This window comes from Crocuta crocuta, unplaced genomic scaffold (genome assembly GCF_008692635.1).
Source record: "Crocuta crocuta isolate KB4526 unplaced genomic scaffold, BGI_CrCroc_1.0 scaffold256, whole genome shotgun sequence".
In the NCBI taxonomy this organism is placed as follows: Eukaryota; Metazoa; Chordata; class Mammalia; order Carnivora; family Hyaenidae; genus Crocuta; species Crocuta crocuta.
This window is the reverse complement of record NW_027530999.1, coordinates 1,128,968-1,149,924: the sequence shown is the minus strand read 5'-3', so window position 1 is coordinate 1,149,924 and position 20,957 is coordinate 1,128,968. Positions and strand designations below refer to the sequence as shown.

The 20,957-nt window shown below is 40.3% G+C and overlaps 1 protein-coding gene across 5 annotated transcripts in view; it reads right to left on the bottom strand.

The window, feature by feature from the left end:
* Nucleotides 1-5,260: 5,260 nt before the first annotated feature.
* PEX5L (peroxisomal biogenesis factor 5 like) overlaps nt 5,261-20,957 on the bottom strand; it is a 228,478-nt gene continuing 212,781 nt past the window's right edge. For all 5 annotated transcript variants that reach the window (XM_077770568.1, XM_077770567.1, XM_077770569.1 and 2 more), the window contains 4 exons: nt 19,612-19,809; nt 18,780-18,945; nt 18,236-18,393; nt 5,261-11,719 (listed from right to left, as the gene is read on the bottom strand). In XM_077770568.1, the coding sequence (XP_077626694.1) occupies nt 11,515-11,719; nt 18,236-18,393; nt 18,780-18,945; nt 19,612-19,809 (727 nt within the window). In that variant the 3' untranslated portion in view covers nt 5,261-11,514. The remainder of the gene's footprint in view (nt 11,720-18,235; nt 18,394-18,779; nt 18,946-19,611; nt 19,810-20,957) is intronic.

Below are 20,957 nucleotides of genomic sequence, written 5' to 3'. Positions count from 1 at the left end.
TTATGATTACGTGGACCCACCCACATAGTCCAGAATAATCTTTCCGTCTCCAGATCCTTAAATTAATCACATCTGCAGTGTTCCTTTTTGCCATGTAAGGTAACACATTCACAGGTTTTGGGGATTAAGATATGGAAATCCTTGAGGAGACATTATTTTGCCCACCATCTAGGATATGCTTATTATTACTGAAAACATGTCCATTCAATACTTAAAATTTTTAAAAAATTTAAATATTTATTTATTTTTGAGAGACAGAGCATGAGCCGGGGAGGGGCAGAGAGGCAGACACAGAATCCAAAGCAGGCTCCAGGCTCTGAACTGTTAGCACAGAGTCCGACACGGGACTCAAACCCATGAACCGTGAGATCATGACCTGAGCCGAAGTCAATGCTTAACCAACTGAGCCACCCAGGTGCCCCTCGATACTTAAAAATTTAAAAATAACCTGTATATTTTTAAAAATCCGAGTAAAATGACCAGCATCAGTGTTGTGCCATAATGTTTTGGTGAGAAGAGGAGAAGGAAATGATTGGGATGGCAGATTTTTTTCATGACTCACACGTTATAAAGTTTGTAGGACAATGTTTGCAAGTCAGATGCTGCTTACATTCAGTTTGCTCTGCCCCACTGTGCCCCGTGGGAGAGTCTACCATGGTGTGTATGCACTGTTTAAACTTAAGGTCCCACTTTTCAAATGTGGTCAGTGACAAACCATTTGTAGTGAGGAAATTTAATAGGAAACAGTTATTCTCATTCTCATGCAACCAATTATTTAAAAATTTACTAGGAAAAGTCTTTCAGTGAGGTAGGGGGGCAGATATAATGATGAGAATAGAGGCATAGAGACTTGCCTTCCTGAAACTCAGGCTTGTCATCTGTGCAGGGGGCATAATAATACATGAGATGAGATACATAAAACATTTCACAGTCTGGTGGCACAGGATATTTTTACTGTGTTGTTTTACATCATTATTTTAAGTAGCACTTTGACCCTGTGGAAGTTTCGACCCTTTATTTCAGTCTAGCAATTTTTTTTAAAGAAGCAGAATTATACCAACATTGATGACTTTTTTGTTTCAAAACATTTTTTTGGAGATAATGTCATTAAGCTAATTCATTTTCTTAATGTGCATAACATGGTTCATCATTCAATAAATACTGAACATCTCTGTACTGGGCATTGATATATTTTAGAATATATCAGTAAATAAAGTAGACCAGACTCTTTGCCCTTGTTGAGTTTTTTTTCTAGCACGGAGTGCCAGATGCTAAACATAAGAAATAAGTAAATTATATAAAACTTTAAAAGGTATTATGTACTATGGAAAAAAGGAACAGCAGAATGGGGAGAGGTGTGGATTGTGGTACTAAATATGATACTCAGGGAAAGCATTGTTTGGAGGTGATATTCAAACCAAGACTTGAAGGAGGTGAAGGAGTCATCTAAATGGATATTTTGGGGGAAAGATATGCTTGGCAGAGGGACTCAACAAGAGCAGAGGCTTCAGGGTGGGGGCATATCAATTTTGTCAGAGAAGCAGCAAGGGGACCAGTGTGGTTTGAGAGAAGGGAATGGGGGGAGAGGACTGGGGGAAGATGTTGGAGAGGGGCCAGATTGCCTGAGCCAGGAAGCCATTGGAAGGGCTGGACTCTAGAGTGTGATTGGGAGTCATTACAGGGTCTTAAGTAGAGTAATGATCTGATCTGACCAAAGTTCCAAGAAGATTGTTGTCTAGATTAGATGCTAAGAGGCAAGGATAAAAGTAGGGGTTACTGTGGTAAACAACGTGAGCTAGGATGATGGCTCACATGGACAGCATGGTAGTCGTGGAGGTAGCAAGGACAGTCAGATTCTGGATATGTGTGAAAGTAAAGCCAGTAGGATTTCCTGATGGGCCGGATGTGGCATGTGAGGGAATGGGACCCCAAAGTTTTTCCTCTGAGCAACTGAAGAGTGTAGTTGCAATCAACAAAGATAGGGAAGGCTTGGTGGGATTGGGGAGTATTGATGGGAAAAGATGATCGCAAGTTTGGGATGTGTTGAATTTGAAATGATGCCTGTTAGATCTCTATGGTTGATGTTGAGTGGGAAGCTGGATATACAACTCTGGATGTTGAGGGAGAAGTCTGGACTGAAGATATAAAATTAAAGATGGCATTTAAACCGGGAACTGGGTGTGATCACCAATGGAGGAAGACAGGCGATGGAATTGGTCCAGGGACTGAACAAAGGCTCAATCTAAGTCCAGGAGAAGCCGAGCCAGCAAAGGAGACTCTGAGGGGAGTGAACACCAAGGTGGGCAAAAACCAAGAGAACAGTGTCTGGCAGTGGAAGGCAAGAGGAGAGGGTGTCTTACCGAGGCAACAGTTATCAGCTGTCAAATAGCGGTGAAAGGTTAAGTCAGGTGAGTTGACTACACGATTGATCAACTTAGAAGTCATGAGTTATCTCTATGGGGACAATTTGGGGGGGTGGGGAGGAACTGCAGAAGATGAATGCAAACCACTTTTTCGGGGAGTTTTGCCACAAAGGGAAGCAAAGAAGAGGTGGCGGCTGACAGGAAGTGGGTTGGGAACAAGAGAAGTTTTTGTTTTTAAATATGAGGAATAAGATGGTCAAATAGGAGACATGATCCTGAGAATATAGTACAGAAATGTGAGAATTGCTGTTTGTTGCCCTTGAGCAGGGACGAGGTGATGGGATCCCATGCCAGTTGGAGCTGACTTTAGGTACTGGCTGGGGAGACCGTCTGTGGGGACAGAAGGAAGGCAAAGACAGGAGCACCAGTGTGGCTGTGAGGAGCACTCAGAGTCTGGGGATTCTGTCCTGCCTGCTTTAATTTGCTCAGGGAAGTAAGAAGTGAGATGCTCAGCATGGAGGGACCATGGGTGGGGGAGATTGGAGGTTTGAGGCAAGAGGAGGTGTGAAATAGTTATCCAGTTGAACTCTCTCCAAGCTTTTACATTTTCCTTTCTATTTTAATGCAATTAGTTTAATTGGTATCAATTCTGTAATTTTTTTAAAAGTTATTTATTTTGAGAGAGACGAGACCATATGAGTGGGGAAGGGCAGAGAGAGAGGAAGAGAGGGAGAATCCCAGCCAGGCTTTGCACAGTCAGTGCAGAGCCCAATGCGGGGCTTGAACTCATGAAACCCCAAGATTATGGCCTGAACTGAAACCAAGAGTCAGATGCCTAATTGACTGAGCCACCCAGGCGGCCCTCAGTGCTGTAAATTTTATGAAGACAGTCTGAGTTATCTGCTTTTGGTCCTCATCACATTTTCCCTATTAGAACTTTTTCTATTGCAGAGTCCCTTTTGGGGCCATGATTTCCAGCGGGTCCAGCTTTACCAGGTCAAATTTTCCAAATCTAGATTTTGTCAAGATTTTGTTCTTTTGTCATTTTTTAAAAATCAATAGCCAATTTTCCTGTGAGCACTCTTAGCCATCATCTTCTCAAGCTTATTTTTTCTTGGGCCGGTTTTTGCAGAGGTTAGTAGTAGATGTGATCTTTAGTCCGTTCTTAATCTGTAAGATGCTTTTCCGACACCTGGCACAATTTTTACTATTATATTTTTTGCAGTAATATTAATTACAGACTGGATACATTATTAGTGGGGAAAAGCAGAGGACCTCAATGCCCTTTAATTAGGGTTAAAATGGCATAGTAGAAACAATGGTGTTGGAATGTGGCACAGGGCAGGTTTCAGTAAGTGTTAGCTTCCTTTCTTTTTCCCTTTCATTTAAATAAAATTTTTTAAAATAGTTTATTTATTTTTGATTTATTTTAGAGACAGAGAGAGACAGAGCATGAGCGGGGTTGGGGGCGGGTACAGAGAGAGAGGGAGACACAGAATCCGAAACAGGCANTTCTCTGATTTGCTCATTTTAGCCACTCTGACTGGCGTGAGGTGGTATCTCAGTGTGGTTTTGATTTGTATTTCCCTGATGAGGAGGGATGCTGAGCATCGTGAAACAGGCACTTTCAAAGACCTAGGGCTGGGAAGGGTGTACTGCTTGGCTTCCACCTTTCTAAACTCAGGTGAGCAAACTCAAGCAGGGGGCCTGCTAAGAATGAAATGGTTTAATTCCATAGAGCAAAATACTAAAATTTAATTATCAGTTTCCAAAGTTCTGATTCAGTAAGTTGATTACCAGGCAGCATTATTTATTATAAGGTATATAAGTAAGGGAAAAAAATACGTAGTCCTTGTGAGCCCTAAAGTACTGGACAGGTAAGGATTACTGTTAGGAGCCTTGTAAAGGAATGTGAAAAACACTTCAAACCTTGGTCTGCTTTTCATTTCACACACATGGAGTGAAGCAGCTGTTTGAGGAAATAGAATTCACCCTTAAAAAGGGGGTAAGAGACATAAAAAAGGTTTAAGAAATGCAAGGGGTTGGGAGAGGAGCCACAACTCAGCACTGGGTAGAATAACCGTGAAGTGGGAAAGGAGACACAGCTTGATTTGATAGAAGAGAAAATGAACTTCCAGCGGGTTAAGTGTTGGCTTATAGGAAGAGAACACAGTAGAGAGGGAGAAGGGGGTGCTCAGTCTCCCTGTGTAGCTCTCTTCAGACAAGCTATGGTTTCTGCATCGCCAGCCTGACCACTCAAGGACTTCATTAGTAAACATTCTGGAAACAGAAACTTCTGTCTCAGTGGCATCCTTTCTCTGCTTGAGGGCAAAGCCACCCTCTATGTGCTCTAGGAAGACCACCAACAATCTCCCGCTTTGTCAGGGCACCTCCTAAGGCCTCCCCAGCTCACAGTGCTCGCCATCCTGAGCTCCTTCCTCCTTGAACACACCAAGCTCATTCCTGCCTTGGTGTCTTGTGGTAGCTGTTGGCTCTGCTAAGATTGCTGTTCCCAAAGCCACCTGGTGGGCTTCTTGATGTTCAAAGTTCAGCCCAAACCTACGAGAAATCTTTCTTGACCATCTATACATAAAATGGAGCCCCTGGGTTCTCTCATAATACCTTATTTGCCTTGTTCTTCTAGCACTTTTTGGCACATGACATTCTTATGTGTTAACATATTTGTTAATCCCTAACAGAAATCTAAGGTCTTCAAAGGCAAGTGTGATTTGCTTTACTTAACACTATCCTGCATTAGAACAGTACGTGAGTGTAATAGAACCTCAAATATTTATTGGCTGATTAAAAAAAAAAAAGAAAAAAACCCTAGAACTGAAATATGTTTTAATACTTTTATTCTAAAAAAAAATCACAAAATCCAATTTCAGGTTAAATAATATTTTACTCTTAAAAAATTAACAAAGGAGGAAGATTTTAAAGTTTTGTTTTATATTTAAAAATGCATTCTTAATTTCCAGATAACTCATGCAACATCATATGTGGTGGTATTAATAAAAGACCTTTTTTACCCATAGTACAAATCAGATTATATATGATTTGAAGCAATTTTGATCCCCAAATCCCATTTTGAAAGATTTCTCAAAAGACCTTGAAGCCACAGACAAAGTTTATTGGAAAACATAGTTTAAAATTGCACAAATATAAATACAATTTAGTAATGTGAAAAAGGGAAGGCATGCTTCCAATAATAGTACAAAAATACTACCTTAATCTTGGTACTTTGCAAATTAGAAGCCAAAGAAGTAAATTAAACACATAGATATGATAAGAGGTTATTTTTATGGTAGTAGTTTTATTTCAAAGAGCAATGCAGGGAAATACTAAGATGAAGCCTTAATATCCAACAGAGTTGTGCTATGATACATAATATTTCACTAAATACGTAGATACATTATCACATAGTATGCCCATAACTTTTACACCCCCACCCCATTGCCATTAATTTACTATAGGTCACTTAATTTGGGTTGGTTTTAATTTAAAAACTCAATGTAAACATTTAAAGTTAAATTTTTGTTTGTTATCTGTCAGCTTAAAAATGAATCCCAAGATTTTAAACATTATTGAGGATAGAGAAGCATCACGGAAGAATTTGCCTCAGTACTTTTAGATTAGACTAGATATGCAATATTAGTAGATATACAAAATATGTAGAAATGTCTTTTCTAAATAGTTAATAAATGCTTGTTATAGTTTGTAAAAAGTTTACTAAGTTAATCAGGTTTTTTTTTTTTTTAACCAATGTAAACAAATTTGGGCAATGAAAGTTGAAGAGAGTTTGAGTCAGGTGATAATGGGTGAAATTGAAAGGACCTTGGTAAAAATTTAGGTTTGCTTTATTTCCTTTAACTAGTGGCAACATTTCAATCGTGAACATTTCTCTCATTGCACAATTCTTTGTGGTATCTCTGCAAAATTTTTACACATCTCAGTGAAAATGCCAAACTACCTAGCTGAGTGTGTATGTATATCCCTTACTATTGTTTTGTCAGACCATTTTCCCTTTCCAAGATATTCAAAGAAAAGAAAGGACACACATTTTATTGTTGAGCAAAGAACTGTCCACTGTTCCTGTTTTCATCTTCGCATCGTTTCTGAAAGTGTCTGGATGAGCCTGTGAGGGTTTGGCCTGCCCGCTCTGCAACACTGCAAGTTAGTTTTCTCTCATAGAGAAGGTCCTGAGAAGACAGTTCTGAGATTGGGGCACTGGCTTCTGGAGTGCGTTATTTTGGTATTTCTGCAGAGGTTGCAGGGAGCGGAAACTTTATTCAAGCCAAATTCCACATGTTAAACTTCCGTCTTTGAGCTTATGTGTGTGTTTGGTGTGTGTGAGATGGTGACAAAGCTGTTAGCAATATAAGACACCCCCCAACTTAGTCTTACTGAGCTTTGTTCCCCCCATTTCTGGTCTTCTTGCCCATATTTTTTCGTAAAGCAGGGGTTGCAGAAAAAGGCAGTGAGAAGACTTCCAAGTGTGTCCTGAGTGACCATGAAATCACCTCATTACCTCTGAATTTCAGTGTTTTTAGACATACTGACCAAGTCTAGTTTCTTAAGGGATGTGGGCCCAAGTAGCTCACTGACTTATATGAATAGGGCCATGTTGAGGACAAGGCTGTGACACCCCACACACTCCCTATGGAACATTTATGGAAATTAAGCCCCCGTGTCCGCTTTGATGGTTTTCATGTGCCTGATATTACCCCAACTTCCCCACCTTATTTGGAAGGCCAGTATTTCTAATTTACTCCTAAATTTTAGAAAATATTTGAAATGCACTATTCAGAATTTTGAACCCAAAGCTATGTGGAGGCAGTCAACACAACTGCATTTAGTAGTGTTCAGACACATGGATTTTGTTTGAGTTTTGGATCTGTTGTGCCTCAACTGGTTTTCTAAAACTTGTTTAGATGTCTGAGTACCTGGATTCCTCAGTAGATTCATTTGGCACTGGCTGCAATGCTGCATAAGCCAGACGCGTGAGTATCTGTAAAGTTCAGTGTAGTGTGATAGCCTGGAAACAGTCTTGACAATAAGATATTAAAAGCAAATAGTAAAACTTTAACACATAGTTCATGAAAACGTTTCCTTGTTCAGAAGCAAGGAAAAATAAGCTACCCTATGAGATTAATCATGCACTGGGTAAATTTACATTCAGTACAGTTATCTTGCATGCTTTGGTTAATATTTGAGTAGGCAGATTTGAAAGTACTAATGCATGCGTTATTTTGTACCTGAGGTTATATGTTTTATTTTGTTAAAAATTGCCTTTTTACAAACCTTATGCCAGAGGTCATCTATGAACACTCTTTAAAAAAATATATATGTATCTACTTCTTAGTTCAAAACAGTTTAATTTCAACCAGTTCTATAAATACTGAGATGACAGGGAAACTGTGCAGTAAAATCTGGAGAGGGAATGAATTTGAAATTATTTTACAAAGTTGAAATCATGTGCGTGCATGTTTAATAATTTCTAAAAGATGAGGTCTAAAAAAAACCTGGTACACAAATTAAACCTGCAGAATACCCTGTTCGTAGAATTCTTTCAGAATCATGTCAAGGTATAAAACAATAGCAACCACTAACTTAAAGTCCAGTCCAGTCCTGTGGGACTGATTCAGGGGCAAATGAGGAAGGGACTAAAAAATGACCATCTTGCTTTCTCTGTATTCCCAAAGAGCTCATGGATAAAGTATATGGGACAGATTTTGGGAGCTCCTGTTGTCTGTAAGACTAGCTATAGCTGTGTTGGAGTCTTGCTTGTATAGCAAGAATATACTAGAAATATTTATCTAGTATGAGTATCTAGACATGGACCCAAGATTCAACATAATAGTTCTCTTTAAAGAAAAGGAGAAGAATGGCATACGACTCAGAAGGTGAGTGTGTCCTGGACATTCCAACCCAGTGAAGTATCGCTAATCTGTCATTCTAGTTGAAATGCAGATTGGCTGAGAAAGCACAGCTCAGAGCTTTCTGTTAAAAGTTTCCTGGTGGACAAGATCTGCCTTTCTTTCAAGGTGTCATGGGGAATGACCTTAAGAGGAAACCTTATCCCTCTGCCTCATCCCCACTGTTAAGGAACAGTAGCACGTAGAAATAGCCCACTAGACATAGGTGTAACATATTTTGAAATTCAGCAGTGATCACTGCTTTCTCTGCATTTTCATCCAATCTACCAGTGAAATCAGTTCTTGAAAGTTATATCCATGCAACTGAAGGGCCATTCTAGTAAAACAGTACCATCCTCTACGAGATCTTAGGCTTACTTACTTACTTAGTACTACTCTCAGAAAAAAGGAACTCAAAGCCTTCCCAGGGTGAATCAGACAGGAACCAAGGACACCCTGACCTTTGAAATGGAAAGAATAATTTAAATGACAGTTTTATACCACCAGGGTAAGATACCAAAACCAGTTCTGCCTTAAAAAATGTATACAGTAAAGACCGAACTAAAATATTACTAAGTTTTAGTGGTGCTCTGATTTCTATAAACTTTCACTTATTTTTTAGTAACTGTTTTTACTTAATTTTACTTAAAAATATTATTGAAAAATGTCTTGGGCAATGATTCTGCACTTCCTGACAGGCAACAGGCTGAAAATCTTGGTTCTGATGGACACTAGATATATTGAAGAAACGTCCTACTGAATGCTGTGCAAATTATCAAATTATGATGGGAATGGAAAATTGTCTACTCTCCTCTGAATTCACTTTGTATTCTGACAGCAAAATCAAACTTGGGCTGCAAAATTTGTCACCACTTAGCAACAATCAAATTAAATCAAAGTATCCTGCATTTACCCTACTGTCAGGCTTTAAACTATTAACTGATGTCATGCATATAGTGCCAGCAAAGCTAAGAAAATAGCCTATTGTTATTATTGCAAATTCAGTTGCTGTTGAAAGTATAGAGTGACATCATAAACAGAAACCTGCAAAGCTGGCTTTGACTCCTGTATTCAGAGGCTCCTAATGAACTACGATGGATGCAAATCAGCTGGCCAGGCAGTGAATGCATGGGAATTGGAAGGAGGAACATGCAGAGAATGGGTGTTCTTTATTGGGGATAGTCAAGCAGGCAGCTGCCATGAACTTGGAGTCTGGCCCCGAGAGTCCTTCCTAGACTGGATTCTAGGATTCTAAAATTTTAGAGAATATTTCTTGAAAATATTGTTGAGCTTTATTTGCTGCTCAGACTGGAGGGAAGTAGGCAAAGACTGGGTTGCTACTGCTTCCCAATGGTGAATGCCTTAATGCTTCTGCCTCCTGCTGTCCAGCTCGGGGCATCACCTTTGCCCAAGTGAGTTTCAACAGTGAAGATGAAAGCCGGGCATACCACAGGGCTCTCAACTCTTTGTCCTTATAGACTCTTCAACTTTATAAACTCTCTGTTCTTATAACACATGTAAACCTTAAGGATTTGTGATTTCCTGTTTCCTCAAGACCCCTTCCTACCTGAGGAACTTCCAAGGTAATAGCAGAGAGGATTTCTATCTGCACCCCCGCCCCTCCCCCACCAGGAGAAGCTAACTCTCCAGTCAGTTAACCTGTTTTGACTCACATGCTGTTTGCTTGGTAACTATAATCATGAGAGTAACCAGCAACCAAAGAACATGAAGAAAAAGTTGGGATCAGATTGCTTTGGGGAAGATTCTGGAGGAAGGAAGGAAGGAGAAAAGATAAAGAATGGAACCACTTATTAGGACAACTTGCTAGAAATGGACATTGGTGATCTTACATTTTGGTTAGCATTTTGCAAACAATTTTTCTAATTCTTTAAAAAATGATGACAATCCAAATAATCACCAAGCCCCAACAGGCACAACACATCCTGAAGAAGTGAGTAGAATGTAATCAATGAAATAAAACATCACTACCGACAGAAGATTCCTGATACTTGATAATGTTCCAAATCAGAGCCAAAGGGGCATGCATCTTTCATATTAAACTGCTGACATTCAGTGAGATTCAGCTAGAAAATATTGATCTTCTATCACTTAGAATGCAAAAGGGTGAGCAATGCAGATTATTCTGGAACTAAGAAAACACTTAATTTTTAGGAAAAAATGTATTTATCATTCTTATGAAATACTATTTAAAATATTAACAGTTTAAAAGGAATATTGGTGTGCAGGGCAGGTAGAAAGCAAGTAAAGTATGACATTTAAGCAAGTTAATGTTAACTCTATAGAAATCCCATTATCATCAAAATTCCTCCCTGCAGAGAATGCATGAAGGGATGGTAGAATGTCTCTTAAGTTCATACGGTCCCAGAAAGTATGTGAAAGATCTGTTCTGACATATTTACACCCTGTGTCATATCTGCTTTGAGAAAAACTCCTTCAAAACTCTATACTATGAAAAACTATTTTCAGGAATTTTTATTTGGTCCATTGATCTAACAAGGCCGAGTTCTCGAATCTTTCACCCCTAAGTTAAAAATTGGAGCAACGGAACAAAACTCCAGCAAGGCATAAATAAGATATTAAAGTGCATATATATATACAGTCCCAGAAAAGTTTTGATTGGGAACAGCAAAAATTTCTAGTGCAAAAACTGCTTTTGACAGCAAAGCTCCCTCTCTGGAGTCGAAGGGCTACAGTAAAAGTTAAAATCAGAACAGGTTTAAGCAATGCCTCTCTTTAGTCAAGGGTTAATACATGTGCATGCACCTTGGCCCAAACTACGTTGTAAAAGGGGGAATTGCAGGGGATAGTTCAGAAACAGTCAGAATTCCCTGATCAGAGGCAGTGCTTTCTCCAGGTGTCCCACGAGCAAGTTGCTTAGGTGTGTCATCAGCTGCAAAAGTGGGGACAGAAACCCCAAAGGACATGTTTTGAATATGCTTGCAGCTTGTGAAGAGTAATCACACACTTTATCTTGGTTTGTCTTTGTGCCTCTCAGTTCTTCTTTTGAACCCATCCTTGACTCTATATACAACATTTTGTGCTTTTGAATCTGAACAGAGACTGGGCATTGTCTGTAGGAACTCCCTGTGTCCTATCACCACGGCCTTTTGGACACCTGGTTTATCCTTTTTGGAATTCATAATAAAATAGTTCTGCATTTCTCAGTATAATTACACAGACAAGGATTTATCATTTTTAATTTTTTTTCTTTTCCTTCAAGGATCCAAGTTGAAAGCTCTTAGGAGGACATCCAGGTCACCGAGATTAGCCGCCTGAAAGAGTTCTGGTTGGTCCATCAGAGAAAGTGCGATTCTGAGGGCAGCCCAGATGTTCCCAGAGATCGCAGGATGAGGAACTTGCTGTTGATTCCTGCTCTTTCTTTGCAAACTGAGGGCAGTGAGAAAATTGCTGACCGCTTCTCTAAGAGGGTAGAAAAACAGACATTTAAAAATGCAACAAGTGTCAGAGTTAGCAACTTAAACATAAAAGGAAAATGGATTAATTTCTCTCAGTCCAGAACCCTAAATCACCTCTCTGTGGTGTTTTAGATCATCAGATGAACAACCTTCTGATTCTCTCATTATTCTTTTGTGAAAAATCATTGTTCAGTATAGTGAAACCAGAAAGAAAAAGGGGAGCACATTTTATTTTAGGAATATCATGTGGGACAGAAAGAGTAATAGCAAAACTGCTGCTTACTCATTAATGCATTTGCTTTCCCCCTACTTCAGGGGTAATTTAAAGACTTAACCATTTGCAAATGTGATTTATATAACTAGGGTTGAAGAAGAAGCATCTGGCCCTACTCAGAAACAAGGTGGCTTAACTTATCCTATTAGTGATAGTAATATGGGAGGCAGCTGGGGCTGAGTTGATTTGTTCTCAGAACATCTGGGTTGGAATCCTAATTATTTAGCCTTAGGCAAATTTCTTATCTTTCCAAGCCTCAGTTTCCCCAACTGTATAATAGGGAGAATAGAACTAACTTTATTTTATTTATTTATTTTTTTCCTTTTAAACATATGCTTTTATTAATACCCCACCTTCTTCCAGAAGGGATTTGGGGTGTCAGCAAGTTACTTAATATCAGGGCTTCCGTTTTCTCATCTCCAAATGGACTAGATGGTCGAGGTTCATTCCAGTTCTCTCATTTTTTGACTCTGATTCTAGTAATTTGTTGGTTATCTCTACTTAGAAGTTCTGTTAACACTTCATATTTAGTGGCACGTGGGTGGCTCAGTTGGTTAAGCAGCCGACTTTGGCTCAGGTCATGATCTCACGGTTTGTGAGTTTGAGCCCCGTGTTGGGCTTTGTGCTGACAGCTCAGAGCCTGGAGTTTGCTTCAGAATCTGTGTCTTCCTCTCTCTCTGCCCTTCCCCTGCTCATGCTCTGTCTCTCCGTCTTTCAAAAATACATAAACATTAAAAACATTTAAAAACAAACCACTTCATATTTTGAATATGGAAAACAGGATGGGGGTGGGGGAAACCTACAACCGGTTCTCATGACACTGGTTTCTGTTCATGGCATCACCATCCAACCAGTGACCCAGCACCAGAACTTACTGCCATCTTCAACTATTCTGGCCCTTGTCCTGACATCTCCACCGAGCGACATGGAATCCATTTTGCAATGTCATTCCCTGACTTGGTCCTTTCCCATGGCCACATGTAGTTGAAGCCCTTGTTAACTGTCTCTCTGTTCTGTTCTACTGAGAAGTCATTTTAAAGGTTGTTTATCTATCTATCTATATCTATCTATCTATCTATCTATCTATCTATCTATCTATCTATCTATCTATCTATCTATCATCTATCTATTTGAGAGAGAGAGAGAGAGACAGAGACAGAACGAGTCAGGGAGAGGCAGAGAGAGAGAGGGACAGAGGATCTGAAGTAGGCTCTGTGCTGACAGCAGTGAGCCCAATTCAGGGCTTGAAATCAAAAATGGTGAGATCATGACCTAAGCCAAAGTTAGATGCTTAACTGACTGAGCCACCCAGATGCCCCAGGAAGTCATTTTAAAACCTTGTTGTGTGAGGTTGGATCAATTTATGTGAAATCTTTTATTAAATCAGATCACTAGTTCTCCAAGTGTAGTCTGGGGAACTCTGTGATCAGTGAGGTCAAAATTATTTTTACAATAATTCTGAGACGTTATTTTACCTTATTCACACTTTCTCACAAGTGTACAATGGAATTGTACAGTGATTGCACGATGTGTAAAATCCCAGTAGATTGGAAGTGGAGGCAGATATGAGACTCTGTCTTCTATTAAGCAAGATATTAAAAAATTTTTTTAATGTGTCTTTATTTTTGAGAGAGACACAGAGCATGAGTGGAGGAGGGGCAGAGAGAGAGGGAGACATAGAATTTGAAGCAGGCTCCAGTCTCCAAGCTGTCAGCCCAGAGTCTAATGCAGGTGTCAAACCCACGAACCATGAGATCAGGACCTGAGCTGAAGTGGGTGCTTAACTGACTGAGCCACCCAGGCGCCCCTACGCAAGATATTTTTAAAAGTTACAAAAATGATAAAAGAATGCCACTATGTATTTTTTGTTTTGGGGAATAATTATTTTTCATAAAATGTCTAATTTATGTTAACATGTAGTTAATTATTATTTTTAAATGAATCTTATAGATTTTCTCAGTTTAACTTCTAATGTGGTATTGGTAGATATAACCCACAGAAAAGCCCTTGGACGTTCTCGATAGATAATTATTCAGAGTGTAAAGGGGTCCTGAGAACACCAACCCTGTGAACCTTCCAGCTCTTTCTGTCCACAGCTGCTCTCTTGCTCGTGTACTCAGTGTGCCTGCTGGGTCTGTCCTCTCAGGACCACTGTCACTGGAAGCATGTATTCTGTATCAGACAAACTGGTCTTTGCGAAGAGTAAGGACACTGCTGTAATTTGTATCTGCTTTACTCGTCTTAAAAGCTTTTCACACAGTTCATCCCACTTAATCCTCCAAGGTCGTTGTTAAGCATCTGGTAAGAAGCTCTGAGGTGCGGCTGGACTTCTGATTCCAATGCACATGATCTCAGCATTGGCTCATCTGTATTGTTAGCTCTGCCTGGAAATAAAGGGCAAGTGGGAAGTGGTTGCACTGTGTGTGGTGACCAGGCCAATGGAAGGGAGTGGTGTTCTAATCATCCTCTCTTTTGGATGTTTAGTAATCAAGCAAGAGAGGAGGGTTTATAAACAGATGCACATGTGGGGTTAACTTTGGAGGCCCTTTCTGGCTTCCTTGTCACAGGATGGCAGCTCAGAAGATGAGGACTCCATTTCCTTTCCTCATCCTCGGCCCATAAGAGCTCTGGGGGAGGAAGAGCCCGGAATCCCCTCCTGCACAGGACTTGCCAGTCCCCCAGTGTGTGGCTGTGGTCTCTGAGGGACATGGAGAGTACCAGACTAGTCTACCTTGCTAACTTTGCCAGGCAACGTGAAGAGTGCCCCATGAGGATAGTCTAAATCTGTTCTCCAGCTTGGGAACACAGAGTCCTTTTGGGGGGCTCAGAAAATTGTACATATATATGTGTGAACAGTTTTTAAATGTTTTACCCATATAAGTATGAATAAGCTATTCATGTATGTCTTGACAAATAGAGTGCATTCATTTAAAAGCATTCCTCATTTTATAGTATCTTTTCCTCATTATATTAATACTAAAAATACTACCATCAAAGGGAATGTGATTTATGTTTTTCATTAAAAAGAGTCCTCGCGTTTGAAGATGTTAAGATCCTTTGGTCTAAATTCTATTTTGGAGCTCCTACTGACAGAGGGGTGGCATTTTGAGCTACACCCACATTTCATGCCAACACTTTCCTTTCCTTATTTCAGTTGCATACAATACTGGGAAGGGCTTGCCTTTGACTCTTTACAGAACATGTGCAATGACAGGAGCGCCTGGATGGCTCAGTTGGTCGAGCATCCGACTCTTGATTTCAGCCCACGTCATGATCCCAGGGTTATGGAATTGAGCCTGTGTCAGGCTCTGCGCTGAGCAAGGAGCCTGCTTAATATTGTCTCTTTCTCTCCCCCTGTTCCTCTCCCCACTCATGCTTTCTCTCCCTCTTTCTCTAAAAAAAAAGAAAGAAAAGAAAATGTGCAATGACAAACAACAAGTGGTATAGCTACATACACGGACATCTGCAGTTCTTGAGGGAGAAGTTGAAAGACTCCGGTGGTTATGGAAGTATCTGAACCAGCTCGTGGTTTTTCTTCTGAGCCACATCTCTACTGAGGGTTATTACTTCCTAACTATCTACTTATACCTCAAGTTAAACTTATTTTCAGAATTCATGTAAGGTTTATGTCTCACTTGGTGGTCTTCTTTTCTTAGGGGAAAAATGCAAAATATTTAGTACTTATCAAAATTTCTCTCATCCAGCATGGCAATAAAAGACCCACAAAGCTTAGCTGAGATGTTTTGAAACTTTTAGGTAGCCATTTGATCAAGGTTGCCAGATTTGCCAAGTAAGAACACAGGATGCACATTAAAACTGAATATCAGATAGACAGTTAATAATTTTTAGTATGAGCATGTCCCATGCAATATTTGGGAAATCCTTATCCTAAAAACATATTTGCTGTTCATCTGAAATTAAAATTTAATTGGGCTTTCTGTATTTTATATGGCAACTCTGACTTGCTCCTGTACAGGTGACGTTCTGCTTGAGGATTAAAAATCTACTCTCAGTAGAGTTGCCCATTTCTACTTCATGGACCTTCAAGGCCTCCTGAGAGCCAGTGCCCTACTGAGGCTTACACATTTGAGTGCTAAGAAAGTATTTGACTGGCCTCTCAAGTACTGTTTTCTACACTGTAACGAGGAGTTATAGTTAAGAAATACTCAATCAGAAGCTTTATAAAAGCCTCCTCCAACTGAATTGAATATGACTACATGTACATACATATTTATTTACAACTCTCCTTGTTCCAAGCAAAGGACCTAGGGTATCTTATAAAATACATCTATATGGCATAGTTAGAAAGTAAGTGACTAAAGGGAGTAGAGATAAAATCGGGTTAGGAAAATCAGACGAGACCGGAGTGAACTTCGTATACAAAATAGACATCGGCAGGCATTTGACAGCTGATGTGCGAGGGGGCAGCAGAGATTCTCCGTGGCCCCCCGCAGAGCTGATGTAAGGAGGGCCCCTGTGGTCACACTCCACAGCGTCCATGAAATAAAGCAAGCCAGTCACTCCAGAATCACTCAGCTATTACTGGTTTTAACCTGAGCAAGGTCCTCCTGGAGGACGGGTGTAATCCAGTGACTAATGTTCTTCTTTCTAAGATTCTTTTAGTGTAAATGTAGCAACCAGTTTCTGAAACCTCAATATTTGCCAGTGGCACAGTCCCCAAAGCAGTTCAGAAACAGCAATTCTTTGGATGTCAAAAGGATGCAATCCAGTTATGTAGCTCTCTGATGACTTCTCTGAATAGACAACGCTAAGGATACTGATGATGACGTCAATGATCATAATCATAATAATAAATGCTTACTACTGCTCTGTGCTAGGCAATTACATTTAACCTGCACAGTAATCCTTTGAGATAAATATTACCACTTTTTTAAGCAGGTGAAGAAATTGAGGCTCACAGTTATGTGCCCAGAATCACAAAACCAGTAAATGGCAGAGCTGTGATTTGAATCCAAGCTTGTCTGATTCTAAAAGCCTGGCTCTTTCTGAGAATGAGGAAGGGTTTACTTTTCTTGTGGGATTTAAAACTAACACTTCTCTTTTTCCCAATTATGAAAATAATATTTATTTAGAAAGTAGGAAAAGTAGAAAAATAAAGAAGGAAAAATTACCTATACTTTTATTACCTAAAAGAAATAAAGGTCATTTATGGGCCCTGTAGATGAGGAAAAATAGGATACAGGATAAAGACCTGATGACGAGGAATCATGACAGAACAAGAAAGACATTTTAAACCATAAACTCGCCATTTAAAAATTTCTCTTAAAAAAACTTTTAACCGGGGCGCCTGGGTGGCTTAGTCGGTTAAGCGTCCGACTTTCGCTTGGGTCATGATCTCGCGGTTCGTGGGTTCGAGCCCCGTGTCGGGCTCTGTGCTGACTGCCAGCTCAGAGCCTGGAGCCGGTTTCAGAGTCTGTGACTCCCTCTCTCTCTGACCCTCACCTGCTCACGCTGTCTCTCTCTCTCTCTCCTAGAAATAAAAAAACATTAAAAAAAATTAAAAAAAAAAAACTTTTAACCATCTTTACTGGCAAAGTAGTTTTAGAAAACCTGGTTTTGTTGTGGTTGGCCAAAAACTGACCCTGGACCTTTTTCCTCTTCTCTCTTTTTTTTAAATTTATTTCTAGGAGAGAGAGAGAGACAGCATGAACAGGGGAGGGTCAGAGGGAGAGGGAGACACAGACTCTGAAACAGGCTCCAGGCTCTGAGCTGGCAGTCAGCACAGAGCCCGACACGGGGCTCGAACCCACGAACCGCGAGATCATGACCCAAGCGAAAGTCGGACGCTCAACCGACCAAGCCACCCAGGCGCCCCGACCCTGGACCTTCTTAAATCATTTGTTGGTTTCCTGTCCCCTTGCCGAAAGGTTCTCTTTTTTCCTTACGTGGGAAGCGAAGGGTTGGACTGTTCAAGTTTCTCAAACAGTTGTCCTTGGAGGTGTCAATAACTTGTCCCAACCCAGGATGACTGAACTGAAATCTCTGGGGGAGGAGCCTGGGGATCTACATTTCACAAGATGCCTCCACGGGCTGAGAAACCCTGAGGCACAATGTTCCTACAGCCACAGGCCTCAGGATCTGATGGTTCCAACTTTCCCTTAACAAGAGGAGGAGGGTTACGCCTACAAAAGGAGGCATTTTCACCGGGAAACAATCTTTCAGGTGGGTTATTCCACCTCAGCCCTGAGGGTGTCTCCTGGTTCTCAGCCTGTGACCATACTTCACCTGTAGGCGCCCAGATTGATGCAGCTTATTCCCAGATTGTATCTAGACCGGATGAAGCCGGGCTGGATCTCCAGGGCTCGTGTGTAGGCCTCCACGGCTTCCTCACTGCGGTCTCCATTTGCCAAGGTTGCCCCGAGACGGTTCCATAATGAATAGTCCTGATGACAAAATTAGAGCTAACCACCAGTACAAGCCACAGTGATGGAGTATTCTCCTATTTCTTTCAGAAGAAGGATGGTGGCTAAAAATTTATCCAGTGCTCATGGATAGGGACCATGACAGTGGTGAATTACTCAAACAATTTTATGGACAGCTTTGTGAAATGACTTTCATTCATCAAAGAGCAGCTACCATTTGATGCTGTCAGGCAATTCGTGTTTCTATTTTAGGTACTCAAGTATTAACAGCCACAGTAGCATATCATTAGTACTCATCATTTTAAATGATTGGGTGCAGGGAAATAAGGTGTAGTAGAAATGTGCAAAGTGTAGCCTGTGACAACTTATTTTTTAACAGAGAACCTTATGGTTTCTTGTGCACTTACCTCTGGCCGAACAGTTAAGGCAGCGTTAAAGGCATCTATTGCTCTATTAAATTCTCCGCTCAGGTGGAACAGTACTCCCAGACCTGTCTGTAGGTCTGGGTCAATCATATCTCCATTTTGGTGGGCAGCTTCCAGATATAATTCCTTAACTCCTTCCAAAACAGAGCTACAAGGGGAAAAATGAGATTTGTAATCCAAATAGTCTGAACATATATTATTTACTATTATGTCCACTGTTCCAAGAGAACATTACAGACTGGAAAAATCTTGCTTGAAACATCTTTGCTTAATGAGAGGACTATTAATACTGCATATTAAAAAATACCTGCTGATTTTCATGAAATATTTTGTCATACAAAGAGACAAGACTGTGCTAAGTAAGGTCTTCACAAGGAGAGTTTCACTGACCCTGTGAGTGCCAATGTAGAAAACCCCAGGGCTCTGTGAGAAAGAATTTAACATCATGATTTATTGCTGAGAGAAACAAAACCCCTAGAAGAAAGGACTTCCGTTTCTACTCATATCTAATTCTCAGGCTTTATGAAATGTGATACATTTTGTAATTTATTTTAGGTTAATTATGTGTCCACAGCATTTTGCCTTAAATTATGGTGCTCAGTGAATGACTACAATGTGGATCATGCGTCCGATTGTTTGCTGGTTCTGGTCTCAGCACCAATCTTTTTAATCGGAGATGCTCTTCTAGCAGGATGTTGTCCTACAATCATTCTGGTGAATTGAGCTGGTGGTGGTGGAGAGGCTTGTTAATTACCCTTAAGGTGACTAACTGTGTATATGAGTGTTTACTGCCCACTGTCAGTTAGAAGGATACCTATCAACTGGAGACTTGGACATCCTCCGAGTAAGGCCTGGAGATCCTTTCTTGCTCTTCACAAGGTATTTGTACTTTGGATTTTGCTTAATCCAGTTCTTTAGAGCTTCACAGGCATCCTGCTGATGGCCGGTGTTAGTGTAACTTACAGCTAGAGCCATCAAAGCTTTCAAGTTGTTGGGCTGTAATTCTAAGCACCTGCATAATAAGTAAATAAATAATAATAAATAAGTAAATAAACAAAAAGCTAATTTTGCATTTTTTTCAGAGACAGAGTCTAACAGTTCTTTGGGAGATTTGAAGTCTTTACTAATTAAAGTAAAGCATGGAGAAGTTTATATTAAGCCCCTGGAAAATACCATATTTATTTATGTCAAAATTGGGACCTCAGTATACTTGTAAGAAAGTTAAAACTCATCTTGATGAGTGCTAGATCTGGTAATTTAATAAATGTTTTTTAAAAATGTTTATTTATTTTGAGAGAGAAAGAGAGAGAAATAGAGTGTGTGAGCCGGGGAGGGAGAGAGAGAATCCACACGCTCAGCACAGAGCCCGACATGGGGCTTGATATCACAACTGTGAGATCATGACTTGAACTGAAGTCAAGAGTTGGACATTTAATGGACTGAGGTGCCCCTAAATGGTTTTAAAAACTATAGAAAAGGTGGCTAATCCTTGCACAAAATTTCTTAGGACTTTATCTCACGAGGCAGGAATATCACTGTTTTAGCACTGCTCTACTATTAATATAGTAAATGTATCTTATGCACAAAGCAAACTGATTTGAGCTAACTTCGGATATCCAAAGATGAAACGCTGTCCAGCATCTTTTAAAGACGAGGGAGAATTTCATGTTTCTAGACAAGTGATGTGGGTTTGCAGGAGGCACAGGTTAGAGCTGCTCCTCTCACCCTATTCCACTGGCCTCTAGCAGAGGCTTTTCAAGCTTTCATGTACATGAGAATCATCTGGGGAGCTGGTAAAAGGCAGATTATGTAATACAGTGGGCCTGGAGTGGGCCCAAGCCTGAGCAGGTCTGACAAACTCCCAGGTGATAATGAAGCTGGTGGTCCCTGGAGAAGACTTTGAGTAGAAACCCCTAGACAGCAGTACCTACACCAGTGCTCAGGGAGAGATTATATGAGGAGAGGGGGATGTATTAAGTAGGGAAAGGGAAAGTCTATTTGGTAGTGCTATCTTTCCAGGGTTTAAATAGGGGCTCTAATCAGGTAAAGTGTGATGCTACGTCCATCCAAAGTAACCTAGACCTTTAGTCAGGGGCTCAGTAGTGATATTTCAGGTCACTGAAACTATCCTTGGGAGATTCTCTGTAGACATGAGGAGCT